The sequence below is a fragment of the Rhagoletis zephyria genome, unplaced genomic scaffold, assembly GCF_001687245.7.
Source record: "Rhagoletis zephyria isolate East Lansing unplaced genomic scaffold, Rhagoletis_zephyria_1.1 Rzeph_scaffold_00581, whole genome shotgun sequence".
NCBI lineage: Eukaryota > Metazoa > Arthropoda > Insecta > Diptera > Tephritidae > Rhagoletis > Rhagoletis zephyria.
The window spans coordinates 129,596-143,981 of record NW_016157665.1 but is presented as its reverse complement, the minus strand read 5'-3'; the positions used below and the strand labels follow the sequence as shown (position 1 = coordinate 143,981).

Below are 14,386 nucleotides of genomic sequence, written 5' to 3'. Positions count from 1 at the left end.
GTACACAAAATGTACCTACGTACATATGTATGTACAGTCATGTGAAAAATAATAGGTACACGGCATATTGACCATTATTGACTACTTTCCTTTTGTTTGTTTAATGTTTGTTATTTAAAAAAAAGCGTTGTAAAATATAGATCCTTGAGTTTACAAGTGATTGCAACCTTTAAAAAAATATGAAAAAATTAACTAAAGTTTACCTCAACAATAAACTTGTTAAGAATTTTTAGAAAAATTTTGAGTATGTAGCAAATTCCAGCGAAGTTTCAAGTGGCTAAGAATTCGTGTCCTATTATTTTTCACATGACTGTACGTATGTACAAATGCTATACGTATGTATGAATGAATGTGAATATTTGTATTGTGTGTTTACTTTCTTTTTATGTTTTGGTTTTTGTGCTCGGCGGCCGTTTCACGCGAAATAAAGGCAAACAAAACGACTAGCTAAGAGGAGGCAGCATCAGCAGCACCATCNGTGTGTGCCTTTCTCGATGCGTGCGTTTTGCACAAAATCATCAGGGAATTACGTAGAGGAAATGAGGCACAAAGTGTGTACTACAAGGCTAACAGAGCAAAAAAAGTATGCATAGAATTTAACATGAACTAAAGGGATCGCTATGTGTACGTTCCGGGAAGTATACATACCTATGTGGCTGCTCAAACCATAAAGGAGAGAATACTTAAAACACTTTATTGCCATTATTGGTAGAGCACTGCTGCACAGTGATTTAGACTTTTCCTGGCATGTATGTATGTAGGGCACTGAATTTTTATTATTTTTTTGTGAGTAGATACTGGCGGTAAGACATACAGCTACCGATTTTACAATGCTGACCTCTGCAGGAATCTTTTCCCCACTTAACACATCCAGCATTTGTGCCGGCTAAGCATCAAGATCGCCGACCTCAGCCAGCATACATTGACCACGACCCAACCCAAAGTTATATTCCCCATACCTCATTGGCCAAGAGAATGATGAGCGTTAACTAGCAGGCCGAACTCCTTCCTTCCCATAATCGATCCCGTCTTACGGTAAAAATTACGACGAAAGAAGTTCTGTCCCACTTCTCCGGGCAATACAGAAAGGAGAATTCTGAGTGGTAAGCGTTATAATCCGAAGGCCGCCTATGCAGAAAGAAGTTCTGTCTCTCTTTCTCCGGCAACCCATAATCCACGTAATTTTACCGTAGATCCACGGTAAAAATTACCGTAGATCTACGGTAAAAGTCACCGTGGCGCGTGTGTGTAGACACTACCTAATAAAAAGGCGCTTACATTTACAGAATTTTACTGTTACATGGTGAAACCGTTTGTGTTACACAAAAAAAAAAAAAAAATGGGACAATTTTTTCAGACCCTACCATGAATTGAATACTATTTTAAAACACGGTTACTTTCAAAGTAACAGTGACACTGTGCGAATAATAATCGCCTCGGGTTTCCTTTTCCCCTTTCCATGTCGCTTTTGTATTAACCATGGTTTTGTGGGCGCACAAAGCTATTAAGTCCTTGTCCGCACATACATGTATACACGCATATTTATTTGCCTTTCCCCTTTTTCACTGGAATTGTGCTTTGTTATTTGTATTTCTTCCTTACGCCCCTATGCTTTCGTACTGGCTTCTCCTTGCGCATGAATTGCCTTTGCCTTGGTGAATGTTTTTTGTGCCTTGACGTGTTTACGAATTTTTTTTTATTTATTTTATTTTTTTTTTGCGTACTGCCTGTTCGAAAAGTATGACTCCGCGCTTTAATTATACTACTTACTTTGATAGTGATTAATTGCCTTAATTAATCTATGCTCTGTATGTTGTCATTTTTCTTCAACTCAAGCGTTTCTTTCATCTGCCCTGCATTTCTTTTACAGCGACTTATACCTACGCTTTTCATCAACATCTTATTTTGTATTAAGTAAAAGGCTTTCTGCTGCCTCATGCTGCTTGCCAACACATTGAATATTAAACATGCTTACTGATTTCCCTTTGTATTTGTTCTTTTCCTGCTTTGCAGATTAAAGTTGGAGTGCGAAAAGCTTGCCAATGAGAAAACCGAAATGCAGCGCCATTATGTTATGGTAATTTCTAAACTACATGAAAAATTGGTTATGCTATATTTATATTTTTTATAAACATGTTTTTTTTTTAATAATACTTTTTTCCTCAATTTACCTTTCAGTACTACGAGATGTCATATGGCCTTAATGTTGAAATGCACAAACAGGTAATTTCCTCTTACACAAATAAATACAAACAAACACATTTAAAATACACCAGCTCATTCAATAAACACATCCCTCCTGCCTCGCCGCTTTACTGCTTGCCTGCCTGCCACTTCCTCACTGCTCGCAAACAATGTCGGCAAAGGTAAAGTAAAGATGCAAAGCCGTAGCGGTGTGGTCGTCGAGTGCAACGAGGCAGGCGGAAAAACGAGTGCTGAAGGGCGCGCACACTCCTGTCGGCGCTTTCGTGCAGCAAGAAATTAAGCCACAATTACATAAATATATGTACACAAACATTGTTTGCTACAAACGCCTATATTTACACAGTCTAGCATATAAAAAGTCATTTAATGTGTTTTTGCCCTTTTTTCGCCTTATAATTTGTTCTCATTTGTTTTTTCTTTTTTCTTTACCTTTTTCTATGCACGCTCGCTTTCCGCCCGAACAACGTAAACAATGAAATAAAAATAAAAAAAACATTACACAAAAATGTATCGCCTGCAACTATATAAAATCGTTTGTTTGTTCAATCGCTTACTTGTCCAACTTCTCATCCTGCGCCANACATCGTTTGTTTGTTCAATCGCTTACTTGTCCAACTTCTCATCCTGCGCCACAGACGGAAATTGCCAAGCGTTTGAATACTTTGATAAATCAGCTGCTACCATTTTTACAAGCCGATCATCAACAGCAGGTCTTAAATGCCGTGGAGCGCGCGAAACAAGTTACAATGCAAGAATTAAATCTAATCATCGGGGTAAGTTTTATTGTGTTACACCTTTCTTCTTTTCGTTTCTACACTTCATCATCATTCTACATTACTCGCTCTTAATGATGTTACTGCAATTAATACCTTAAGCGTATTAAAGCGCATAAATCTCAGTTATTTCGTTGTAATATAATATTTTGTAATCATGATGTGAATGCACAGCACGCTCAAGAGGTTAAAGAGATGCGTACATTTTTTGATCACAGCAAGATATTTTAATTACCCAGTGTTCCTTTTTTTTTTTTGATAGTTTCCATGTTTTTTAGCTGAATTGTATTATGCCTCACTTTTGTAACAATAAAAGTCGAGTCTATAAAAATCTGGCATTACCCCGCACTCACAATCCATAATCGAATAGTTTCGAGGTTTAAATAACTAACTCATAATGCACTAGTTTTTACTAGAGACCTACCTACACCGCTAGCGCGCTAGTTAGCATTTGTCTGCCAATAATTATATTAGGTCAGGAAAGGTAAGGTAAGACAATGTAAGATTGTTCTTTGTGATACCACAATAATTATGTATTATGCTGTGGTCTCCTATTCATTTTCAAATTTGAAAAAATTTCGGTTCTGCTGTTGTTGTTGTAGCGGCTACAACAACCCCGCCTCGATCGGTTAATATCTCAGTCATTGTCGTCAAGTAAAGGGGCTGTTGTTTCGACTAACTAACCCCGTTTAGGTCAGCGAAGTATCTCAGAAAAATTTTCTGTGAACTCATTCGCTATTTATGTATGTATATATTTACACACCCTCCAATACCCGCTTGCTTTGCGGCGCATTAGAACAAAATTCGAACTGTAAAACACTTCGGTACCATCTACCTTCCACGTCCATTTTTGGTAGGTTGATTTCTCTTTATATTTGTAAAACGTGTACCGTATTTCAATCAAGTCGGACAATAAACACTGTCAATGTCAAGCCCCCCTTTTCCATAAACCTCACAGTTCTTTTGCCATGAAAAGTATTCTATATGTTAATCCAGATAATAACCTATCATTCCAATCCGTTCAACCGTTTCAATGGAGAGATAAATACTAAAATGGGCCACAATCAGAGTTTTAGTTAAAGGAACATATGTACATACAAATCTTATTTGGTACTGCAACCTTTGTCGTTTTGGCCCGAGTACAAAATATTTCGCTAATTGCCCCTCTCCTTTGCAAATTTGTGCCAGTTGTTCATCCCAAGTGCAGACAGGTCCTTCTGCACTTAGTCCTTCGCAATCGTATTTTTTTACACTTAACTATGCCGAGATCGTTCAAATGCTCATACAGACCGACGCTGTATAGCCATATGTATTCGATTGTCTAAAACCTCACTTGGTCTCGAAACGGCGCGGAGAGGTCCCTCCCAAATTGAACTGAGCTGAAGGATGCGCTCTTCGCAACTCTAACGATCAATATGTAAATGTAATGAGTTCAAGGAAAGGTTTTCGTTGCAAATATAGTAAGCTTTTGATTATTTCATAATAATCATATGTTTGTGAATTTTATAATTGCACAGTTTTTCTAAAATAGTACTTATTGTCTTTAATTTATTTCTATTTGTGTTGACAAGATTGTCGTCTATTCACTAAAAAATGTAAATCCCCAGCTTGCAAATAAAAACAATATCGTTAACAGTCTTCTTCTTCTTACTATGTTACCAACAACAAAGATAAGATATGAGATATTCTTTTCTGATCACCTTACATTTTTTAGATTGTTAAAGAGGATCTTGAAGTAGAAAATATGTAAAATGTTTCCCAGGTCCCATCGTGGAGATGTAAAATGTTTCGAAAGAATACAAAATAATTTAGTTTCTTACTGATAAATAGTATTAAAGTCGCATGTCTCTGCTAAAACTTATTCAATGAAACCTTTTGAAAGGTGGAAGGATAGTCCTTAAAACATGTTATAGAAAAAGCAAGTAAAATTTATTAGTCAGTCGTCATTACCAGAAGTTGTTGCACCATAGCGATTCCCCACAGACGATCGTTAAGGCTACGTAGACCCAATTGCCATCGAAACGTTGATAAACCAGTTGTGAAAACCAAATTCATGAAAAGCTCAACACACATCTTAACTCTCTCGGCCAAAAATTTAAAGAGCTCGCCTGGGCAGTTTAGATACATATTCCGAACGATAAATGACACTGAAGATGGTACAACGCCGAAACCGGTTTGTCTCCAAACCAAATTTGACAAGGGATGACGGAAATTCGTTCCATAATACATCATACACCCACCCTGTCGGAAACAACAACAACCAAAAAGGAAATACCTATGACCCATGTAGCCCGGACCTTGCCTCGCGCGACTATTATTTGTTTCAGCTTTAATACATACTTTTGAAATTTAGTTAGTTATATTTTCGCCTCGAATTCGTGGAAGTTATACAATGGCGAGATTCACAGTTAACCAGAAAAGTAGCTAAAGGTCATTGATCAAAGGAGTTTTTGATTTTATTAAGCATATATCTGCATTTCTCAACATTGATCTTAATTACAAAATAAATTCGTCCCCTCGAGCTTCTAAAACGAACCTCTGAATAAATGGGACGATTATGAATTGCAGCGGCACCTCAAATGGGTTGCCTATGGGCAACGCTACTGAAAGGAAAATGTATATTATGAATAGCAACTAAAGTTAAAATCAAGTTCGATTGCTATTCGTAATCGACCCATAAGATTTCTATAAAAGCTAGGTGTAAAAAGTGCATAACTCTTGTATAGAAAAAATCTCATACTTTTTTGATATGACTTATGAGAAAAAGAAAAAATTCGAACCTCCATTTAAGTATAATTTCTAGGTTATCATCATAACATGTAATATTTTATGTATTTATTGGCCGTTACTAAGCTTACTTTTCTGTTTGTTGTATGTATGCATTTGGAGAAAAAGATAAATAAAAATATCAAAAGTGTAATTGGTTTGACAGCGGATTTTTGATTAGTTTTGCGAAATTGCCTATGGTAAACTTTGTTGAATTTCTTCCGTTTTATTGTTAGCCTATTACCGATTTGCTAAAAACAAGTAACCCATTATGGGTATTCATACAAACGCTTAAATGCCAGGTAACCGCGTAAGCCTTGTTAATAAACCAGTTTTTCATATAAAATTAAGTAAGTTTACAAGGTTGACGCGGTTACGAGGCATTTATGCATTGGATGCGCAGCAACACAATTATGACTTGTTTTAACCCTTATCGAGTGCTAATGTGCCCATATTGCCCAAGGATGTTATAGATGGAATATTTGCGTCATATTTTACCATTTTTTGGAAATAAATTGAAAAATAAATTAAAAATTTAAATGCATAAATCGTATATTTAGGGGATTCACAAGACGTCTTAAGCGTTGTAACGTAAAATAACTTATAATGTTTTTACGGAATTTTTACAAAAACAACACCAAAATGTTTAAAATTATACGAATTTAATTTTGAGGCTAAGACGTCTTGTGATTCCCCTAATTATATACAGAGTACACGATAAGGGTTAACTCAAATGTGTATGCAAACAAATTTTGTGAAAAAATTTAATTGACAAGTCATTAAGAAATTTTTTATTCAGGGATATTAACGCATTATTATTTAAAAATGACTTATTAAAACTTTCCGTCAATGAATTACAAAGCGAATTGTTTGCCAATTTCTTACTTATTTGTTTACACTTTTNGAAATGACTTATTAAACTTTCCGTCAATGCATTACAAAGCGAATTGTTTGCCAATTTCTTACTTATTTGTTTACACTTTTTTTAATAAACATATTCTAATACTTAATTTCTTTTTCATTTTATTTTATGCTCACTTTCATTCAAAAAATAAAAAAAAACCAATGCAACAAAAATTGACTATTAAAAAAATATATAAATTCTTCATACACATCAATTTGTTTGATGTTGCAACGCGCAGCATCAGCATCAGGGAATTCAACAACTTCTAGTAAGTTCCTTTTTCACTTTCTAAATACATTTATTACTGCTATTTCTCCACCACTAGTTTTATTAATCTAATGCTCAGTTACTTGTTCGGCGTTTCTGTCCTAAATTTTTATTATTTTATTATTTTTCCCCTAACAATTTCATGTTAACAATTAACATAAAAAAACTATTTTGCATATAGACATTGTTACCGCATTTTATGAAACAATAATATATAATCTGAAACGTTTAAATTTTGTCCTGTCGTGTGCATTCATGCCCGTGCGCGTTCGTTCGTTTGTTACTCGCCGTAATCGTTAGTTAATAACGATAGCACATACGCCGTTAATCGTTTAAGCTTCTTGCTTTTGAAAATATTCTCATATTGGTTATGTCTTTCTGCTAATTTCTGTTTTAATCAGCCTTATCGTGAATTCCTTAAGAATTAGGTTTCACAAAAAAAAAAAAAAAAACTTTCCAAATCTGTTTTTATTTTGCTTTTGAATTTATGGGAGCAGTTTATTCGGTTTGAATTGGCGATAAGGATGTTTCATCTCTTACGATTTTCTTGTTTTTATGTGTGTTTGTTCGCTTGCATACTTTGGCCTTATGTCTAACATGTAAATTAAAAAAAAAAAACTCTTTTTTCGACTCATGGTACATTTCGTGGCTTTTCTTTCTTTACAACAACAATTTTCGAAGTAGTTATTTTTCCAAATTATTTTCCGATTCGCGCAGTAGTGTTTTAGGTTTTATTATAGACACCATTAGTCTAGCTGTTATAATAAGAGCATACTTATATATGCTCCATCGATTTTGGTCTGTTCTGAGCAATTGTCTCTCTAAATTTGATTCGGCATATTCTATGAAGACGCAATCAAAAGAGATGTTGTAGAATCAGCTATTCTTGTCTTCGGTTTCTACCCTAATTTATAAAGAAAAGCTTTGAATCTTCTGAAGTCCTACTTATCCACTGAGTCCCTCGGTTTGGGAAAAATGTACTGCTCTCAATGCTGCTGGTGAATGTAGTGAAATTAGGGAAGTAACCATGAACCTCGAAATATTTTAGTGTGTATATTTTTTTCTTAAATTTCATCTATTCAGAAAGTGTTTGCATTTGCCTTTTTTTTGTACTTTTGTTTCGATTTCCTCTTTCCTATATCTTTATTCTAGCTCTGGATCTTTTTTATAAGTACTCAGTTTTTCGGTAATATTTTCCCGTCTTCAGTTGTATATTTTGTTTGTATTGAATTATATTTGCTTTGCATGGCATTACGCTTTTGTGCTTGGCGCTCTCAGCTTTTGCTATTCATCTACCCGTGTGGACTTATCCTTTTTCAGTTAAACGTTAGTGGAAATTATAAAATTGTTTTTATGGTTCTTGGAATTGTTAGTTAAAAATTCTGCTGTCAAATCGCTATATTTTATACAAATTATATTTGCAATTGAATTAAAGAAAAAATGCAGAATACTGAATGTTTGGAGATACATATGTATACATACATCAAATCTTTTAATGCTTATTAGATTACACTTTGTTAAGTCATATTTTAACTTTCTTTAAAGTTTATAATTGCTTTTAGTTATACGCAAATCAATAAAGAGGAAAAAAGATACCATACGCTGCAACCGTTTTTTTTTTTTAATTTCGCTGCCCTAACTGAGTGAAGGATTTTTTTTTTTTTGAACAAATGTTATATCGAATATCCAATTGGCATTGAAATTACAAGATATTTTTGCCACTTACTATTTTATTAACGTAATGGCACGTGCAATTTGGAGTGTCCCACTATGTCTGAAACATTTTTTTTTTTCAACTGAATGTCCAGTGGAAATCCCTTATTACAAAACGTGCAAAAATATGTGTGTAGGATATCGGAGAATATATATTATTTTAAAATGCCATTGACCTAATAATTTGATATGAACATGACCCTAAATCGCGCAATTTGGGCATTATTCTCAGTTTCGGCTGATATTGTGGTAGGATCTCAATTTGGTCATACACAAAACTGTTACCTGAAATTCGGCTCGAATTGAGGACATTGTGAACTCAATTTCAAATGAAATATATTTTAACGACATTTTTTATATATATTTTTTTTATTTTAATGCCTAGTGAAAACTAGGCATAAGCGTTATTGTGAATGATGCTGAAGAAAGGTTTGCGGCTAATAAACAACGCAAAAAAACTTGTTCTAAACAAAAAAAAAAATGAAATCAAATATTCGTTAAAAACAATAAAGAACACAGATTAGCTTATATTTTGAATTTGCTAAGGGATCAGCAGAGAATCAAAGAAAGCCTTAAGCTGCAGTGCGCACAAACTTTCAAATTCAAATTTCAGATGGGAATTGAGAATCGAAATTGCGCAATTCGGGGATAATAGAAACACACTTCTAGCTTTTTGAATACATATGTGGATTTTGTGAAAACTAGATTTACTTAGAAGTTATCGGCTTAATTTTTACATAACTTGAATTTGAATGGGCTAACAAAAACTCGTTGAAATTATTATTTTTTTTTTATAAATTAGGCTCTCTAATAAATTAATTTTTTCCTCTTAATATTTTTAATTGAATGAATTCTTATTGTTTGAATACCCTCAGTTAAAACGTATCCTTTATATTTCTCGTGTTGCATAAAAGAGGGTTTAATTTATTCCATAGAAACTTAAAATACAGGAATTTCAAATTTTCATAAATTTCTTTGCCATCATCGCGCTACGCTTGTTTATCTCGCCGTCATTTAACTTCGTGGAACAAAAAAAAAATAACCTTAAATCTGCCATACTCTGCCGTCCATCACCATTGGTTCGTTGTTTGTTAACTCTTTTTGAATGTGTGTTTTTTGAGCTCTTGTTTAATGAATTTCTTTAATTTAAAACTTTTTCTATGCTTAACCCAAAATATACGTATTTTAAAGCAGCTTAGTAAAAGCAATTATAAATGAATACTCCAATTAAAATAAGCTAATAATAACATCTTTCACTTTCTATCTTTCTCACTTGCATGCTCCGTTGACATTGCTTCCGCATATGCAGCAGCAAATACATGCACAACAAGTGCCCGGTGGCCCGCCACAACCGATGGCTGGCTTAGCGCCATTAGCTGGCCCATTTGGTGCTCTGGGCGCTTCCATGGGTTTACCACATGCGCCACAAGGCCTGCTGAAAGCACCAACAGATCATCATCGTCCCGACATTAAACCAACCGGACTGGATGGACCAGCTGGCGCTGAAGAACGTTTGGTAAGTGTACTATGTTTATAATATATTTATTTGTAAGATTCCCTCTTGTTTAATATACACATATTTTCGTTATTTCTTAACCGCAGCGCAATTCAGTGTCACCAGCTGATCGCGAGAAATATCGTACACGTTCACCATTGGACATCGAAAATGATGCGAAGCGTCGAAAAGACGAAAAACTACAAGTGAGTACATATGTACATACATAGTTATAGTGTTTATGCCACAAAGGCTTAGCTGGCAAGGCGAACGCGCGAAATTAGCAATGCAATTGTGTAATTGTGCATAAATGATTATGTATTTGTCTATTACGAAGCAATATTAATCGCCCTCTGTATGTACCTAATATTAATCTAAGTTTATTAATATCTACGTATTACCAAAATCAAAACTTCACTATCGTATTACTACCTACAACATCAAAAAACACCACCACCACACTGTCCTGCTCGCCTAGACAAGTTTATAAACTTTTTTTTTTTTGACATTTAAACAATTATAAATAAATATGCGTTTGTGAGCGTCAATTAAAGGCGCTAATGAAATGCTTATACACTTTGGCTTTGGTTAATTTATATATTTGTATCAGTTCAGTCACAAATGAATGATTACAAAACTGTATTGTTCTTTTGTATTGGCATACTTGCTACAATGTATGAATTGTTATTGCCAAAGAATATATGTAATAAGCAAATATTGAAGTAAATTGTAAACAAATGTGCCTTCAGGCATAACTAATGTAAGCCACACATAAGAAAATTAGTTGCTAAATTTATTTGCAGTAAAATTGTAAAACTCAACTCACCATAATATTTTGTTACAAACAAAGAAGCAGTAAAAAAGCAAAGAAGTAAAAAGTTAATACAAGAGTAGCAGCAGGATGGCGCTGTGCCTATGCACGTCTGTCCTTTAGTATAGTTTATTTGTTTCTTACCCAACAATATTAAATGCAGTTAAATAAAGTTAAGCTATAGTTTTAACTCTAATTTAGTTTCTAGCAATACTGTGTATTTGGTTTGTAATAGTAGTAGTAGTAGTAGTAGTGGCGTTTGTTATTTTTGCTGTTTGCATATTTCTTGCTTTTTGTAGTACGCTCTGGCGCCGTTTTATGTATTCTGTTATTTTTAATTTTCGTCCGTTTTTCTTTGCTGGTATGGCTGTTGTAGTGTTTAAAAAAATGCTGGCTTATTTTTTATATTGTGGTTACTATTTGTTGGTTTTAGTTAGTAGTATTTTCAAAAACTAGTACTACCCCAAAGTAACTTATTCATTATATCTTCCGAAACCACTATACCAGAATGCTATTTGTATGCTGCTCTGCTGTCTGCCATTCTATTTATCAAATATTTGGTATATTTATTTTCGTTAGCCGGCAGTTGTTAACGCAGTTTTTTCTCTCCTGCTACTCACTTCTCTCGCTTGGTCACTTTCTTTTTTTCTTGTATCGATTTAGCTTAACTGTGTTTTTCGTATAAAGTATTTAATTTAGTATTTGATTTGAATTTGCTTTAGTAGAAATGCATAAACAAAAAATACAAAAAAACAAACAGTGCGTGCGTTGATAATATTTTTTATTTTTTTTCAAAATTTTTGCAGGAGGATGAAGGAGAGAAAAGCGATCAAGATTTAGTCGTAGATGTTGCAAATGAAATGGTGAGTTGAGTTTGTTGACCAAAAAAAAATAAAAAGAACAACATTGTCAATATCACAATTTAAGAAAAATATTAGTAAAGTAAACAAAATAAATAGCCCAAGTCCTTTCCCTACACCCGCATTCCGGCCACTTTACTACTTCCACATTATTCTTTTAAATCTTCATCTATGCTTATTTAGTCTTGATTATCAGTGTTAAGTTATGAACTTGTTTTTCTTGCGTCACAGGAATCCCACTCGCCACGTCCAAATGGCGAACACATGTCAATGGAAGCGCGCGATCGTGAAAGTCTGAACGGTGAACGTCTCGATAAGCCGGGCAGTAGTGGTGTCAAACCGCCAACAGACCGACCACCATCTCGTTCCGGCTCCAGCTCTTCGCGTTCAACTCCCAGCCTAAAAACTAAAGATGTGAGCTCTCAAGACTTTTTGCCCATCATTTAAATATTTTTCTAATTGCATATTAATTTTTGAAATTTCACCCTTCTACAGATGGACAAGCCAGGCACACCGGGCGCCAAGGCACGCACTCCCACCCCAAATGCTGCCGCACCAGCACCGGGCGTAAATCCCAAACAGCTGATGCCACAAGGCGGACCACCGCCAGCTGGTTACCCAGCCTCTCCATATCAGCGGCCTGCTGACCCCTATCAAAGACCACCATCCGATCCGGCATATGGTCGACCGCCACCACTACCCTACGATCCGCATGCGCACGTACGAACAAATGGCATTCCACATCCTCAAGCGTTAACTGGTGGAAAGCCGTAAGTCAACTCATTGCATACATTTTATTTTCAAAAAAGGAAAAAAGAAGAAAATTGCGTGCTGCCAAGAATATGAAAGCGAAACATCTCTCTTTATTTTTTGGACTTGTCATTCTGCAGAAATTTATATAATACATTTTGATGTTGTGACAATGCTAATGTATTAATTAGTTTTAATCTAAGCCTAAAATTTAATTTTTACTCTAAATTGCTCAGTAGCACGTTTTGCCGGTAAAGAAGTTTTACTTCAAAAATATACAAACTTACAATAGATTTAAAATTGTAATTAAATTTTACAATTCATTTCCCTTGCAGTGCTTATTCGTTCCACATGAACGGCGAAGGCAGCTTACAGCCAGTGCCGTTCCCNAAACTCATTGCATACATTTTATTTTCAAAAAAGGAAAAAAGAAGAAAATTGCGTGCTGCCAAGAATACGAAAGTGAAACATCTCTCTTTATTTTTTGGACTTGTCATTCTGCAGAAATTTATATAATACATTTTGATGTTGTAACAATGCTAATGTATTAATTAGTTTTAATCTAAGCCTAAAATTTAATTTTTACTCTAAATTGCTCAGTAGCACGTTTTGCCGGCAAAGAAGTTTTACTTCAAAAATATACAAACTTACAATAGATTTAAAATTGTAATTAAATTTTACAATTCATTTCCCTTGCAGTGCTTATTCGTTCCACATGAACGGCGAAGGCAGCTTACAGCCAGTGCCGTTCCCTTCAGACGCACTGGTCGGTGTCGGTATACCACGACACGCCCGACAAATCAACACTCTATCACACGGCGAAGTCGTGTGTGCCGTCACCATTTCGAATCCCACGAAGTACGTTTATACAGGTGGCAAAGGCTGCGTTAAAGTTTGGGACATCTCACAGCCGAACAATAAAAATCCAGTCAGTCAATTGGACTGTCTGCAACGTGACAATTATATACGCTCCGTTAAATTACTGCCCGATGGTCGCACGTTAATTGTGGGCGGCGAGGCGTCTAATCTCTCCATATGGGACTTGGCCAGTCCGACGCCACGCATTAAAGCCGAATTGACATCGGCAGCGCCGGCTTGTTATGCGCTCGCCATAAGTCCCGATTCGAAGGTGTGCTTCTCGTGCTGTAGCGATGGCAATATAGCCGTCTGGGATCTACACAATGAAATACTGGTGCGTCAATTCCAAGGACACACTGATGGCGCCTCATGCATCGACATCAGTCCGGATGGTTCACGTCTGTGGACTGGCGGACTAGATAATACGGTGCGTTCATGGGATTTGCGTGAGGGACGGCAATTGCAGCAACACGATTTCAGTTCTCAAATATTCTCGCTGGGCTATTGTCCGACAGGTAAATGACGAAGTAGCGATAGAATTGAGACATTGTTATACTCTAATCTAATTCAATAGGCGAATGGCTCGCTGTGGGTATGGAGAATTCGCATGTTGAAGTGTTGCACGCATCCAAACCAGACAAATATCAGCTGCATCTGCATGAAAGCTGTGTGCTCTCATTGCGTTTTGCAACCTGCGGCAAATGGTTCGTCTCCACTGGTAAGGATAATCTATTGAATGCCTGGCGAACACCTTATGGCGCTAGCATATTCCAGGTGAGTTCAGTTTTAATTTAGTACCCGAAATTATTNTATTTCGAATCCCACGAAGTACGTTTATACAGGTGGCAAAGGCTGCGTTAAAGTTTGGGACATCTCACAGCCAAACAATAAAAATCCAGTCAGTCAATTGGACTGTCTGCAACGTGACAATTATATACGCTCCGTTAAATTACTGCCCGATGGTCGCACGTTAATTGTGGGCGG

At 35.6% G+C, this 14,386-nt stretch overlaps 1 protein-coding gene across 14 annotated transcripts in view; it reads left to right on the top strand.

The window, feature by feature from the left end:
• The window catches only part of gro (TLE family member transcriptional corepressor groucho), a 33,735-nt gene that overhangs the window by 17,419 nt on the left and 1,930 nt on the right, over window positions 1-14,386 (top strand). For 8 of the 14 annotated variants that reach the window (XM_017612819.1, XM_017612822.1, XM_017612817.1 and 5 more), the window contains 11 exons: window positions 2,014-2,077; window positions 2,179-2,223; window positions 2,841-2,978; window positions 6,887-6,916; window positions 9,938-10,144; window positions 10,231-10,329; window positions 11,741-11,797; window positions 12,026-12,208; window positions 12,290-12,564; window positions 13,244-13,917; window positions 13,977-14,176. In XM_017612819.1, coding sequence (XP_017468308.1) covers window positions 2,014-2,077; window positions 2,179-2,223; window positions 2,841-2,978; window positions 6,887-6,916; window positions 9,938-10,144; window positions 10,231-10,329; window positions 11,741-11,797; window positions 12,026-12,208; window positions 12,290-12,564; window positions 13,244-13,917; window positions 13,977-14,176 — 1,972 coding nt within the window. The remainder of the gene's footprint in view (window positions 1-2,013; window positions 2,078-2,178; window positions 2,224-2,840; window positions 2,979-6,886; window positions 6,917-9,937; window positions 10,145-10,230; window positions 10,330-11,740; window positions 11,798-12,025; window positions 12,209-12,289; window positions 12,565-13,243; window positions 13,918-13,976; window positions 14,177-14,386) is intronic. The other 6 variants (XM_017612823.1, XM_017612825.1, XM_017612824.1 and 3 more) reach the window with 6 other exon arrangements.